Source organism: Rhincodon typus, chromosome 9, assembly GCF_021869965.1.
Source record: "Rhincodon typus isolate 14 chromosome 9, sRhiTyp1.1, whole genome shotgun sequence".
Classification (NCBI taxonomy): domain Eukaryota; kingdom Metazoa; phylum Chordata; class Chondrichthyes; order Orectolobiformes; family Rhincodontidae; genus Rhincodon; species Rhincodon typus.
Genome location: NC_063340.1, coordinates 34,999,402 through 35,015,406, shown reverse-complemented (window position 1 = coordinate 35,015,406; position 16,005 = coordinate 34,999,402). Strand labels below are relative to the sequence as shown.

Below are 16,005 nucleotides of genomic sequence, written 5' to 3'. Positions count from 1 at the left end.
TCTACCTCTACCAATATTTGGTACTAGGTTAGGATTTTTTTGAATTTGTTTGCTGCCACCAATCCTCCCTTGTCTTTGCTTTGTCTTGAGCCTATCTAATGGTTAGTAGTAGAGGTAGGCTACCATAGAGTATCTAAAGAGGGGACACCGTTCTTTGAAAGCAAGAAGATTTATTGTTTAAAAAATATAGGCACAACTATATTTGATCAGGCATAATTATAAGGACATTAGGGAGCAAATCCAGATACAGCTGCTCTATTTGAAAGCTAGAGTAGAAGTTGTTGGTTGGTTCGCCGAGCTGACTGGTTTTCATGCAAACGTTTCATCCCCCTTCGAGGTGACATCTTCAGTGCTGTCTAGCCTCCGTTGAAGTCCTGTTGTTCTGTTCCGTTCTGAAATTATATGGTCCAGTCTGTCATGGTGGGTAGTTCTGTTTCCGGTTTTGTTCCATAGTGGTATGTAGATGGGGTCTATTTCAACATGTTTGTTTATAGTACCAGTGGTTGGAAACTAGGCTTCCAGGAATTCTCATGCTTGTCTTTGTTTCGCTTGTCTTAGTACTATTAGGCTGTCCCAGTTAAACTAATGTCTTTCTTTGTTGGAGTGAATAGAAACGAGGGAGAGTTGGTCATGCCGTTTTGCTGCGAGTTGGTGTTTGTGTATCCTGGTGGTGAGGTTCCTGCACATCTGTCTTATGTATCGCTTCTCGCAGTTGCTGCATGGTATTTTCTATATCACATTTGTCCTGCTCATTGTGCATATGGGATCTTTCATCTTTGAGAGTGGCTGGTGAAGTGTGGCTGTTGGTTTTTGTGCCATCATTATTCCAATGGGAGGTGGGAGTCTTGTCAGTTCTGATGTGTTTCTAATATAGGGTAGGGTGGCCAGTGTGTTGGGGCGTACAGTGTCTCCTTGGTGTTGTTTATTAGCCAGGCATTGGCGGATGAAGCTGATAGAACACCCATTGCTTACAAAGACTTTGTACAGGTGCTCGTCTTCATTTTTGCATAGCTCTGGGGTGTTGCAGTGTGTTATCGTTCGTTTAAATAGAGTCTTGACACAACTCTGTTTGTGGATGCTGCTGTGGTTACTGTTGTAATTCAGGATTTGGTCTGTGTGGGGAGTCTTTCTGTATACACTGGTAAGGAATTCGCCATTGTTTATTCGTTCCACCATTACATCTAGAAATGGGTGTTGATTGTTGTTCTCCTTTTCCCTGATGAACTTGATCTCGGTGAATATGCTGTTAATAAGGTGACGTGTTTCTTCTAACTTTGCTCATTTAATGATCATGAAAGCATCATCCGTGTACCTGACCCATAGTTTAGCCTGGATCTGGGGGAGGGCTGTGCTATCAAATCTTTCCATAACTGTTTCCGCTATAACAAATTTATTCTGCTTTAAATGAGCGTTAACACACTGCAACACCCCAGCGCTATGCAAAAACAAGGAGGAACACCTGTACAAAATCTTTGCAAGCAATGGGTACCCTAACAGCTTCATCTGCTAATGCCTGGCAAATAAACAACACCAAGAAGACACTGTAAGCTCCAATACACTGGCCACCCTACCCTATATTAGAAACATTTCAGAACTGACTACAACACTCCTACGACCTCTTGGAATAATGATAGCACACAAACCAACAGCCACACTTCGCCAGCTACTCTCAAAGATGAAAGACTCCCTACGCAGAATGAGCAGGTCAAATGTGATATATAAAATACCACGCAGCAACTGCGAGAAGAATACATAGGACAGAGAAGCAGAAAACTTGCCACCAGGATTCATGAAGACCAACTCACAGCAAAACAGCACAACCAACTCTCCCTTGTTTCTATTCACTCCGACAAAGAAGGACATCAGTTTAACTGGGACAATGTAACAGTACTAGGACAAACAAAACAAAGGCAAGCACGAGAATTCCTGGAAGCCTGGCTTTCAACCAGGTACCATAAGCAAACATGTTGAAATAGACCCCATCTACATACCACTACAGGGCAAAACCGGAAACAGAACTACCCACCGTGACAGACCGGACTATATAATTTCAAAACAGAACAGAACAACAGCACTTCAATGGATGCTAGCCAGCACTGAAGATGTCACCTAGAAGGGGGATGAAACATTTGCATGAAAACCACTCAGCTCAGCGAACCAACCAACAACTCCAGCCACAACCTGTGCTAAAGATGTTCGCTAAAACACTTGAGTAGAAGTCCTAGTCTCCACCCACAGAATGTGCATGACATCAGTAGAGTGGGTGGTGCCAAAGTAAGAGGATCATGAACCCATTCGGAGCCATTACCTTTTACAACACTATAAATCTTATCAAATCACTTGAAAGTGCACTCTTGGATTTAATGTTTCATTCAAAGGAATACGCTATGTGGTATATCCCATGTAATTCTATGAATTTCCATACAGGAAATTGAAACTAAAATGATTCCAATTCTAAAAATATAGTTCTTGTAGCTAAAACATAAGTGTAAATTTCAGTAATCAATCAAAAGACAGTGAATTAATATTTCTGCTCATTCAATTGCTCAGTCATTTACACTAGGAATTGTTCCCATTGTATTGCAATCCTTCTGCTAACATTGTTCATATTTGTTTATTCTAATGAGATTTTTCTTGAGTTCAGCATCATTTAATGAAACTAACAGTCACCTTTTGAGGTTAAAGTTTTTCTTTGTACTTTCTAGCCCAGCTTAGCTCTAGCAGACCTTAGCTTCATGAAAAAAGATAGACCTCAAAATGAAAGAAAGTATCATGTTACTTTGGGACCATAAGCACTCAATTCACAGCCTGGCACATGTTATGTTTGGTAAATGTGAAATGCAGCCAAATTTATTTCAATTTAATGAAGACATTTTTTTTTCACATTTGCTGTGCGATGTGTGTAAATTCACAGATTTAGACCAAGCACTTAAATAGAATACTCTAGAAGGTGTACGAAGATTGCAGGTATTGAGCTGATCCCTGTAAGAAACTTTTGGCCCTTTATCAACAAGTGCATACCCACATCAGGGGATTAATAATTAATCATGTTTGGAGACCAAAAGCAGTATGCTCACAAACATTCATCAAGTTGATTCCTTCAATGGGCCCCACAGAAACAATCCTTTTATAAAGTCTGTCCAGTTAAATATGTTTAGGAAATAATATTATAAGAAAAGAAAGCTAATGGAATGTTCTGAAGAAGGGTCCTGACCGGAAACGTCAGCTTTCTTGCTCCTCTGCTGCTGACTGGCCCGCTGTGCTCCTCCAGCTCCACACTGTGTTATCTCTGACTCCAGCATTGGCAGTTCTTACTATCTCTAATGGAATGTTGGCCCTTATTTCAAGGGGGTTGGAGTATAAGTGTAAGGTAGTCTTACTGCAACTGTTCAAGGTGCTGCTGAGATCATATCTGGAGTACTGTGAGCAATTCTGGTCCCCTTAGTTAAGGAAAGCCATCATTTCGTTGGAGGTAGTTCAGAGAAAGTTCACTAGGATAATCCCTGGTATGAAGAGATTGTCTTATGAACAAAGATTAAATGGGTTGGGAACAAAAACAGAAGTTGCTGGAAAAGCTCAGCAGGTCTGGCAGCATCTGTGAAGAGAAATCAGAGTTAACATTTCAGGTCCAGTGACCCTTCCTCAGAACTAATGCCATGCGGCATCACATGCACACTCTTGGCCTCTGTCTCCAACAACATCACATCACGGTTGCTCAGGACTGCACCACTCCGCAGTTCCACTTCATTCTCTGGCTCATTTGCCACACCAACAAGAAACTTTTTCCTTTCCTTTCAGGCATCAAGGCATACAGGATGCAACAATTCAGAGGTACCCATGGCCCTCTGGAACTTTCCTCCCCTCTTCTTCCCTCTGACTGCATCCCCTCTCCCAACCCTAACTTCTGTCATGTATTCACCATCCCACCTAACCTTCCGTTCTCTGATGCTGAACGTGCTGTACTCAGTTAAGGTCTCAGCTTTATCCGTCTGCCTCCCCATCTTAATGAATTTCAGGCATGACATCACGTCAAACTCTTCTTCCGTCATATTCATCTCTGTGCCCATTTCTGTGGACAGAAGTCATCTTCCCGTCCCACAGACCCCTTCACCCAGCTCCGACACTCTCATTCTACCTGGACCCCTCTCTCTGGCCTTTTAGCTGCACTCGTTCTGTTCATTGAGAACTATTGACGTAATATTGGTCGCCTCTGCCTGCCCTCACCCAATCCAAACTATCTCCCTCTGAACTGACTGCACTCCGTGCGCTTAGATCCAACCCTTACTTTGTTATTATGCAGTTCTGAGAAAGAATCACCGAAACCGAAATGTTAACTCTGATTTCTCCTCACAGATGCTGCCAGACCTGTTGAGATTTTCCAACAACTTCTGTTTTTGTTTCTGATTTACGGCATCTGCAGTTCTTTCAGTTTTTAAACAGGTTGGGACTCTGCTTACTAGAGTTTGGAAGAATGAGAGGTTATGTCATTGAAACATATAGGACTCTTAAAGGTCTTGACAGCGTAAATGCTGAGAGAATGTTTCCTCTCATGGGAAGTCTAGGACCAGAGGGCATAGTCTCAGAATAAAGGGGCACCGATTTAAGACTGGGATGAGGAAGAATTTATTCTGTCAGAAGGTTGTAAGTCTTTGAAACGCGTTGCCACTGGGAGCTGTGGAGGAGGGTCATTGTGTATGTTTAAGATGGAGATAGATTCTTAATCACTGGGGGAAATGAAGTGTTACACGGACAATGAAGAAAAATGGATGTGAGGAATGTCAGCTCAGCCATGATTCCTTTGAATGGTGGAGTAGTCTCAGGGACCTATTTTCTATGGTGCTATGGTGTAAAACATGATGTGAGAAAGAAGTACATATATATTCACACTGAAAATTTCAGATCTTTGAAAATCATTTATATTGTCTGAGATTACAAACTTTAACATGTTTACAAAATGGAGGGACAAGTCACAGCATATGTGAAAAGGCAATACTCAGACAGCATTTCAATAGGCTTCCCAGCTCTTGATCGCAATTATGTATCTGTGCTATATAAAGCGGGAAGTGGTTCCCCAGTGAGAAAAGGGGAACCAGATATAAAGTTTCACCTGTGGTATTCTTAGGCAATTCCAGCAGGTTAGTTTAGACTGATCTAGATCTAGACTGCAAAGCAAAAGGAAAGAAAAATTAAATGGCAAGTCTCCTAAAGCCAAGAACCAATTATATTTCTCAAAATTCATCAAGGCATTTAAATACAATGAGTACAACCTGCCACCTCAGGGAAGCTAAGTGTTTCCAGGATTGTACATTCCAAGAGGTGGCCATCTCAGAAAATAGGAGTTCAGGAAGGTTAGGATAAGACAGGAAGTACAAAAGTCTTCAGGCAGCTTCGTTCTGCTGCCAAATAAGTACCTGGATTTGGAGACTGCTGGGAGTGATGACGCTTTGAATGAGTACAGTCCAGACTGTGACACCAATGGGATTGGGACCGCACTAGAAAGAATAGCAAATGCAGAGATGCTGCCATAGAGTCATAAAGTCATATAGCACAGAAACAGACCCTTCAGTCTAACTTGTCCATGCTGACCAGGTTTCCTAAACTGAACTAGTCCCATTTGCCAACTTTTGGCTCATATCACTGTAAACCTTTCCTACTTGTATACCTGTCCAAATATTTTTTAACTGTTGTAGTTGCAGCCGCCTCCACCACTTCCTCTGGCAGTTCATTCCATATACGCACCATCCTATGTATTAGGTCCTTTTAAATCCTTCCCCTCTCACCTTAAACCTATGCCCTCTAGTTTTGGACTCCCCAAGCTGGGGAAAAAATCTTGACTAATCATCTTCTGTATGCCCCTCATGATTTTATAAACCTCTATAAGGTCACCCATCAGTTTCCTATGCTCGAGGGAAAGAAATTTCAGCCTATCCAGCCTTCCCTTATAAAACAAACCCTTCAGTCTCAGTAACAACATTGTAAATCTTTTCAGCATACTTTCCAGTTGAATAACATCTTTATGGGATATTCCATAATCAGGATAGGCATTGACAGACATGCATTTTGGTATCTGTCATCATGAGTCCAACATGATATGGTGCCTCCCTGGTGCCAAGGTAAAAGAATGTTGGGAGAGAGGATGCAGATAATTCTGCAGGGAGAAGGGAGTGCATCAGTAGTTGTGATACCACAGAGAATGTCATCCCAGGTCACTGCTGAGAAGCCCTGGAACACTATCTCCCTCGACCAGGGACGCAAACACCTCCATAAGGTCAGATGGAGAAGGTTGCACATACACCCGTACAACCTCAGTAAGTCAGATATATCTAGGCCTCAGACCATGAGAGGATGCCCACCAAGGATAGCTGGCCCACAAAGCAGCAGCACCCTTCAGCGAAATCAACTGCAGTTCCCAATGTGGCACCAAGACACAAGCTCCAGTGAGTGTCATGTGGAGTAGTGCAGACAGCACTGAGGCTGCCATCTGGGGGACTAAACATCTGGAAAGCCAGAACTTAAACAAAATGTTTGACATTTGGGAGACAATTGGAATTATTTCTCTCCTCTACTGTCTGGAACATGTGAACACCCCTTGAAAATTGATGGTCTGGCCAGGAAATGGAACAGGAGGCTATTTGTACAAATGGAATGAATTAACTTACAATTTATGACAAACAGAGTAGTTTAATTCTTTAAAGTTATAAATCAATCATTCCCTTGAGTATAGGAATGCCTCAGCACCTTCAAAGCTTGTAGCTCTGATTGTTCACATGTCTATATGCAGTTATTTGTCCTCACATATAGCTGCTATCAGCTTCTCTCGTTTGCCTCATCCCAGTACCACCCTGGCCTCCTCAGCATCCTCATCACCAGTGTCGCCTTCCCCAACACCCTATCATTGAGCTAGATTGTGTAGGGTGCAGCAAACCATCACTACCCTAGAGACTCTGTCCAGTACTGGAGTGCTCCTCCTCAACACTCAAGGAATGGAAGCACATTTTCAGAACAGTGATGGTCCTAGTGAATGTATAGGTAGTACTGTCCAGCATCAATCTGTGGGGATCCAACCGGGCTCATTGGCCATGCTTTCTGGGGTTTCTCCGTAGAAAAAATGCTGAGGTACCTGACAACCTTCAGGACTCAACATTAAGTTCAACAGTTTAAGAGCATGAACACCTTGTTCCTTGTCTGTTATCTACACACACATCACAGGTCGTATCATGAAATAGGCTTCTTTCAGCATAGCCAACCCAGTTTTAATGACTAATGCCTGCATTATCACCTATCATAACAACAATCCCCTTGTTTGCCGACCCCATTTCTCTCTCCGTCTCTGTGGGCTTTGTCTCCACCTATCAGCTCACACCCTCCACATCAGAATTTCTTCCCCTTATCTGTCCAGATTCTTCCATTGTCCTGAACAGCCACACCATTTAAATTCCATTCCCTACCTTTCCTTTCAACCTCACCCACCTTCATCTGAATCTTTTGAGTTGAGCTGTGGTCAGTACAACAAGTGTGGCTGCCTTGCTTGGGCAGGCTTGTTGACCCAGTCAGGAGATACAGCCCTAACACCGTAAGGGTTAAGGGTTACAAGCAATATCATTTTTTTTCTTCATTCACTCATGGGATGAGGGGCATCACTGGCTAGGCAACATTTATTGCCCATCTCTAATTGCCCATCGGGCAGCTGAGAGGCAACTACATTGCTGTGGGTCTGGAGTCATCTTACTGAGCCTTCTCATGAGCTGGTTGATCCGGTCAGGCTTCAGCCTTTGCTCCTTGGTTATGAAGTAGCTGAGTTACTCAAGACATTTGTACTCATCAGAGGTTGGATCAAGCATTCTGCCCCGTCAGGTACACCATGAATACTTGTGTTTGCTGTTTTGTCTACCAAAATTGGGCCCATGAGCATAATTCCAGTGGAATGTTGATAACATGTTAAGGAATATGAAATAGTCTACTGACCATGATGGTCAGAAAGCCAACCCACCCGAAGGGATTTGAGAACTCAATATCAAAGCTTTAACCTGTTGTCAGGTAACTAATTTTTTGAATCCTGCCCAGTTATATTCCCCCTGCCGGCCCTTCTAATGGCTAAAAGTAGAAGATTCCATGAATGGCACAGTTCTAAAGTGTGTGCAAGGACAGAGGTGCATTAGGGATTCATGTGCATACACCTTTGAGGTGGCAAGACACATTGAGGGCGTAATCAGCAAAACGTATGGAATATTGGGATTCATAAATAGAGGCATTAAGTATAAACACGGGTAAGTTAAGGTGAAACTTTATAAAGCTCTGTTTAAGACACAACCAGAATATTCTGTCCAGTTCAGTTCACTGCAGTTTAGGGAGGATGATGGGTTCCTTGAAATGTTTTGAGCAGGTGGCGTGGGGAAGATTGAAAGATAGAACTTCTTTATATCTTGAATAGTAATGATCTGGAATTTACTGCCTGTGAGGTTGCTGAAAGCAGAGATGACAAATGATTTCAAAAGAAAATTGAATGAGCCTTTGAAAGAACTAACTTGAAGATGACAGAGATAGACTAAGGGAATGGGACTGACTGGATTGCTCGATGGAATGCTCAGCATTGATTCAATTCACCAAATGGTTGTTTCCCTTGCCGTAAATGACTATGAAGAAGGAAATAAATAAAATGCACATTGGCAATACAGTTACATAATCATGCTAATAATATATAGGCAAAGTTAAAATCCCTCTTTAGATCAACTTTTTAGGCAAATACTTTAATAATATAAGGAGTTGTAAAGAAATTGTAAATACTCATGCTGATGTTTGAACTATAATAATTAGAAATTATCAAAATCTCTGTTCCAATTGAATCACTGACATTTTGCAGGACTGTTTCCACTATTTAAAATCAATGCAAATATTTCTGAGTATGATGGTAATTGTGAGCAAATAGTCTAAAAAACCCAGCAATTTGACCTTTACAATGGAAATTTGTATTTACTATTTGTTTCCTGTTTTCTTAATCAAGTGCAATAAAGGCAAGCCATCCACAGTTCAAGAAGTTCTATTTTGCTGCAGAGAATGCTGATGAAATGAGCAAGTAAGTATTTGTTAGTGGGGCTGTTTTGTGGTTTAGTTGCAATGATGTTGAACAATTATACGCAGATGGCTGAAATGCATTTTTCAGTTTTGTGTCTGTTGTGTTTAATTGAGAAAGCAAACTGAAGGACCAAGACCCATACTGAAGGACATCAACAAACCTGACAAAAATAGGGGAAAAAGTGGTAATTCTGTAATTTGCAGTATCTGCATCTGCAGTAATTTTTTCTGCGTAATTCTGTAATATTAACTTCAGTGTTTGAAAACTAGGAGAGTGCAGTACAAAACATAAAGTAGTCTGGTGAGGAGGTAGAAGGAAAGAATGAGTTAGAGTAGGAAATAGAAATTAAAGTTGATTTCAACATGAGTAAAAGTGTATTGATCATATTATTAGTTACATCATTTTCTCTATTGTCATTGTTATGTTTCACGAGGTCAGATTCCCCTTTATTTCCTACATTTGTTATAATTGATAATCCTAACTCTGTGTTATGTGGATCCCACCAGCATCCACATTCAGAAGATCATCAGGAGCCATTTCCGCCACATCCAGTGAGATGCCAATACCAGACACATATTCCCCTCTGTTCCCTTGTCCACCTTCCACAGGGACCGTTCCCTCCGTGACACCCTGATCCACTCTTACTTCACCCCCAACACCCCCCCACAGCCACATGGCACCTTCCCCTTTAAGGCAAAGGTGTAACACCTGCCCATTTACCTCCTCCCTCCCCATTATCCAAGGGCCCAAAAATACCTTCCAGGTGAAGCGACACTTAACCTGCATTTCTCAGAATCTAGTCGACTGCATTCGCTGCTCACAATGTGATCTCCTCTACATTGGGGAAATGAAGCATAGACTGGGTGACCGCTTCACAGAGCATCTACATTCTGCTTGCAAAAAAGACCCTGAGCTACCCATTGCCTGCCACTTTATCACACCACCCTATTCCCTGGTCAATATCTCTGCCCCTGGCTTGCTGCAGTGTTCCAGCGAAGTTCAACGCAAGCTGGAAGAACAAACCTCATTTTCCGCTTGGGGACCTTGCAGCCTTCCAGACTCAATATTGAGTTCAATAATTTTAGGACATAAACTCTCCTATGTCTTAGCCCCTTACTCCACACACCAGGTCCTGTTATCACATAGCCTGCCATCACACAATACTTATTGTTAGTCACTAACAGTCCCCATTAACAGTTATTCACCCTCCTAGTCAGATCATTATCAAATCCTTTGTCTATCCAATTGCTCTTCTCTCTCTTTGGGCTCTATCCTTTATCCTATCATTTACTCCCTCCGCCATCCCCCTCCCTATTTTCTGCATATAAACCGATGTTTTCCCAGCCACCATCAGTTCTGAGGAAGGGTGACTGGACCCAAAACATTAACTCTGATTTTTTTCTTCACAGATGCTGCCAGACTGACTGCACTTTTCCAGCAACTTCTGTTTTTGTCTCTGATTTACAGCATTTGCAATTCTTTCAGATTTTATTTTCCACCCTGTGTTGTCATGTTTCAATTATCCCTCCTATTACAGGATTCCCTCTACAAATTATTGCTTCCAGTTCATTCATTTTTCTTTGGATAATGCTGTCATTGTTATACCAGTGGTTTAAGTAGTTTTTATTTGTTATGTGCCTACTATGGTTCATTTAGTATGACTCACTTGTCAACATTTGGAAATGGTAACATTTGCACCACATAAAATTAATCATCTCCAAGAGGGGAGTATCTAAGCATCTCCCCTTGACATTCAACAGCATCATTATAGCTGAATCCCCTACAATCAATATCCTAGCAGTTGCCATTGACCAAAAATGTAATTGGGTCCACATAAACACTGTGGCTACAACAGCAGGTCCGAGGCAGGGAATTCTAAGGCTCATTTCCTGACCCTTCAAAGCTTGTCCACCAGCGAGAAGGTGTAAGTCAGGAGTGTGACGGAATAATCTCCACTTGCCTAGACGAGTGCAGCTCCAACAACACGCATCAAGCTCAAAATCATCCAGGACAATACAATCAACTTAATCAGCACTTCTTCATCATGTTAATCAATCACTTGCTCCACAACAGAGGCAAAGTGGCATCAACAACACCATGTACTTGATATACCAATACTACTTGCCAAACCTTCTTTGACAATACCTTCCAGATCATGACCTCTGCCACCAATGATTTTAGTAATTATGTTAAATGCTGTGTGATTTTATTTAATCTCTGTGCATGCATGTTATCCTTATTGCTTCATTCATTTTGACATTTACAATATTTTTCTGATTCACTTTGTCATCAGTAAATGCAGTTCTTTCCAATCACGTAATTATTTTATAGCTTTACTTATCTAGTCTTACTTTTACTTCCTGATAGGTCTCAAAGGTACAGCTCCTTCCTGTCTCAGTATTAGAGCTCGTGTCTCATGAAGTGAACCCACTCCTTGTCACACCACTCATTTAGCCGTGTGTTGACTTTCCTAATCTGCTTTTCCCTAATCTGGAAGATGTACAGTATGTGAAAATAAAACCAAATTGGCAACAAATGTGTAAATCGCATTATATGATGAATAGAGAAGTCATTGTGGAGACATGAGTGTCTAGTGTTGAGTAAGTTAAGTAACTGAGCCCATTCTCACTTACAAAACAAAAAGCAAAAGAATATTTTCATTAGTGGAGTCAGTTATAAGGAGATACAATTTAAAATTATCGTAAAAAGATTGAGGAGAGAGGGCAGCAGCAAGGTTATTCTGGAGACATTTATAGGAACGAGTAGACTTTTGACATGGAGCAAGTGAAGACCATTACATTTTTTAAGGTAAGAGTATATAAGCATGTGAAACAAAGAAATATACGGAAATAAGGGGATAAAGAATGACGATAGAAAAGGCTGGGAGTACTCAGTAGGTCTGCCAATATTTGTAAGGAGAGAAACAATGTTAGGGGACTGAATTTTAGTTCTAGGGTCTCTATTACAATGACAAGGCTAGAATCCAGGCTAGGAACTAACAGTGATTGTGGCAGTATCCTGGAAGAGGTGTTTGAAGAGGAAACCAATTATGTGACTATCTATGGGGGATACATGTCCAATTGAGGATGATAAGTGGGCAATGCACCCAAAAGCACCTTAAGGTCCAAGCAGCTGGTAGCTCCAGTGTTATAAATTATATTGCTATTAAATTATGTATTATAAATTATGTGTCATACATTTCTATGGTTTCCGGAAGCAAGAGGTGGCATGAGAAGACAGCATTGGTGGGCCTTTGTTATAGAATAAAACAGAACCTACACAGAATGTTTTGAGAGGGAACTATGTCACCATAAACAAAGCTTTGTTGGTGGCCATACTTGTTTTAGTCGTCAAATTCTCTGCATCAGGCAGGATTACAATTAATTCCCACTCAAGCCAAATTTAGAGATTTTACAGGTCGCATTTAAGGAGCTTGTTGAAATAAGTTTCTATTTTTTAAAGTACAGTCCTGTTTGCCGGCTGATGTATGCAAACTACACAATGTGCTAATCAAAGTCCAAAGAAATAAAGAATTTGTTCCGAATAAGAAGAAATACGAAATAAGGTGTAGAGTAATTACTGAAATTTGATTATTGTATTAGCAAAATCTTGTTGGGAGTTTTCAACATGTCATTCAATGAATCAACATCGGTCATAGCCATGCTTACCTTTATGTATCCTTCCTCCTTGAACCACAATAGAGTCTACTTTGTCCTCAGCTTCCAACAATCTATCCTTCACTTTTAACTGTTCAGCCTAGCCAATTTTGCCAATTTTTATGCAATGCTAGAACCAGGCATTTGGTCCTCCCCTTCCCTTCCAGTTATCCAAAGAGACTGTCTCCTGCATGACATCTTGCTCCATTCTTCCCATATTTCCTTCCCATGCAAATGCTGGAGATGCATCTCTGGCCTTTTTATCTCTTTCCTTCATAATGCTCAGAATCTGAGTTAAAGAGGTGATTAACTTCTCTTTTTCTTTCAATTGGAATATTTCTAATAAGCGTTGGTAATGATTCTGCATTTTGTAATGCTTAGTTCCTTTATTGGACCTAATTCCACCCAGTTTGTGTTGTAGCAACATTTCTTTTGTCAGTAAATCAATTCTGTCCTCCACACTATTATGGGCCTTCCTTTCTGCTCTATTCTCCATTGCTCCCTAGCCCCTCCAAATACCATCTCTTCTCTGACTACATTTGCTTAGAAAATGTTAAATCTTTAACTTGGCCAGTTCTGATAAAGGTTTGTGAAATGTTAATGCTGTTCCTTTCTCAAAAGATATTACCCGACCTGTAGGGTATTTACAGAATTTTCTGTTTATAATCTGGCGCTGCTAATGTTCCATTGTAACCAATAGTGTGATTCTCAGCCTTACACACAAGAACTCTACATCATCCAAGTAATCCAACACTGAATGGCATGTGCATTGCAGTTTTCTTCACTAGTTTTAATATTTCTTCTCCTCCAGCTGATTGCCAATAATGCTGAAACATGACATGAGATTTTGTTGTGAGCCCTACTTAAACTGGAAATGGGGAAGATAACAGGATTTGAAAAAGACTGATCTGAATTAAACCACTGGAGAATAAATACTTCAGTGCACTTGACAGTACCAGATTTTAAAGAGACTTAAGTATGATAATGAACTTTTGTTCTTCCTCACCTAAAGTTGATCCCTCATCTTTAGGAAATATAGCTGTATGAATGCTAAAGTCTTCTGTAACTTACCTTAAGGAGTTATTGGCCCAAACTTTATCATCAGACTTTAAAAAAAAAACCTCTTACCTTTTAGTGACTTCTATGTTGGAGATTTCTGGACAGAGTCTTTCTGTTATAAATTTGTCCAGGAATCCAGCAGTGCAGCATGTCATCACAGAATCCATGACCCCTTTTAGAGCAATCAGACAGTATTCTGCAATTTAAATGTCTACTGGACACTGTAGAAGCTACTGTGAAATGTTAAGTATGTAAGATAAACATGGGTATAGGATGCAATGGGTGAGGGGAAAGATGCCATGTGGGTGAGGTGAGTTAGGTGCCAGTTTTGCAAGGAGTGTAGGGTATTCAGTGAGTGAAAGGTTAGGTGGGTGAGTAGAATACCAGGAAAGGGAGGTCAGAACAGGTGTTAGGCGAGCAAGAAGTGAAAGTTGCCAGACAGGTAACACTTTAGAGTGCCAGGTAGGGTGAGGTAGTAAGATACCAGCTGGGTAAAGTGTCAGGAAGGCGAATGAGTGCTTATGAGTCAGGGTGTCAGGTTATGGGGTGGAACTTAGATCAGTAGGGCAGTTGTGTCAGTTTGGTGTTTGAGTGGGGTTGTCAGTTCGGAGGATATGCAAGGCCGCTGGATTGGGGGCAGGGAGCAGTAGGTGGGTGGGTTCTGAGTCTTTTGGGGTTGGGTCAGGTGTTGTTGGGTCTGTGTGGGGTCAGGTCAGGAGAGGTGGTGATCTTGGATATTTGGGAAGTGAGAGTTGTTTTGTGGGGGTTGGATTGGGTCAGAGGGTGGGAGGTGACATGTCTCAGGGGTTCTCACAGATTGGGGTGGAATGTAGCTCGGGGCAGGGTCAGTGGTGAGTTGGGTTTCAATCTAATAGTTAGCTAGAAGTTAGAGAATGTTTTAAATCTTTTTAAGTTTTCCTCTGTAACTATTAAGCTTAAATGAATTCAGAAATCAGAACTGTTTCTGACATTAAGAGTTTTTTTGTGAACGTTCAAGATGCGGGGAAATTGCCTATCGGAATTTTCAATTTCCAGGCAATTTCTTTGGAGTCAGCTTTATCAGGGACTTGATGTGATTCCAACATGTAATTCCAGTCTACACTGCTGGAACACTATCAGAATAACTGGTCCATTGTTTTCATTCCAGCCTCATTAGCGTGAGATTGCCAGCACTGGGAACATAACTGCCAAAACCAATCTTGATGTTGATAATGAGAATGCTAGAAATTTTAATTAGGTCAGACAGCATCTATGGAGAGAGAAACCATGTTAATAATTTAAATCACTCCCTTTCATCAGAACACCACCCTTTACCCGAACACTGCATTCAATAATTTTCTGGCGGGAATCACAGGTTTACGACCAGAAATTAAGACTTCAAGCTAAATTGCTTCCATTCCTGAGAAGAAGCAAGGAACTTCCTGTGTCAAATGGACTGGAGAGAATAATTCATACCAGAATGAAGGTGCCACCTCACTTGTGCGAATGGGTTATTCTGACACTGTGACCCAGTGAAGCAACTCCAAATATACTACCTGACCATGTATAGACAAGGATATTTCTGTAGCTGGAATCTGAAAACAATACTACCTACAATTTCTAAAAGCTTTGTTAAAGACGTGGTTAGGGGGAGTGATATGTACATTTCATAGTGAATAACTTTGGACGATAAATTGGTAGATTCATTGTCATTAATAAAAATTTACAGAATTCAGGATGTGTAATATCAAACTATAATTCTCATTAATCTTTTAGGTGGATCAATAAAATGGGTTTAGCTGCTATTGAGTATGTTCTTCCAGCTTCGGATTCAAAAAATGGAGGTATGTGCTTTATTGATGAGTAGAAAATTCTTCGTAATGTCCAGCTTGTCCGTCAAAGATTTTCTACAAACAAAATCTTCTGTTGAATTCCTACTTGCTGCAGAATGTTGGAGTGAGAGTGAGCAAGAAGATATGGATATTCCACCAGATGACTCATCCTTATCAAATGCATCACAACTAGAAGAACAGCAGGTAAACGTTGTGTAGTACAACATAAACATGTGAAGAATCATTGTACAGACATTGTATTGCATTGGACAATACATAAGCTAAGATACATATGGCAATCAGTCGGATTTCAGTTTAGTGGAAGTTGTAGAATTCCTGCTGCTATTATTGCTTTAAAGCTCTGCCATTGTCTACTCTTTTAAGGATCATTTCTTAGCATTTGTCC

At 40.9% G+C, this 16,005-nt stretch overlaps 1 protein-coding gene across 6 annotated transcripts in view; it reads left to right on the top strand.

The window, feature by feature from the left end:
- The window catches only part of ipcef1 (interaction protein for cytohesin exchange factors 1), a 162,926-nt gene that overhangs the window by 98,616 nt on the left and 48,305 nt on the right, over positions 1-16,005 (top strand). For all 6 annotated transcript variants that reach the window (XM_048600998.1, XM_048600997.1, XM_048601001.1 and 3 more), the window contains 3 exons: positions 9,002-9,073; positions 15,544-15,611; positions 15,715-15,803. In XM_048600998.1, coding sequence (XP_048456955.1) covers positions 9,002-9,073; positions 15,544-15,611; positions 15,715-15,803 — 229 coding nt within the window. The remainder of the gene's footprint in view (positions 1-9,001; positions 9,074-15,543; positions 15,612-15,714; positions 15,804-16,005) is intronic.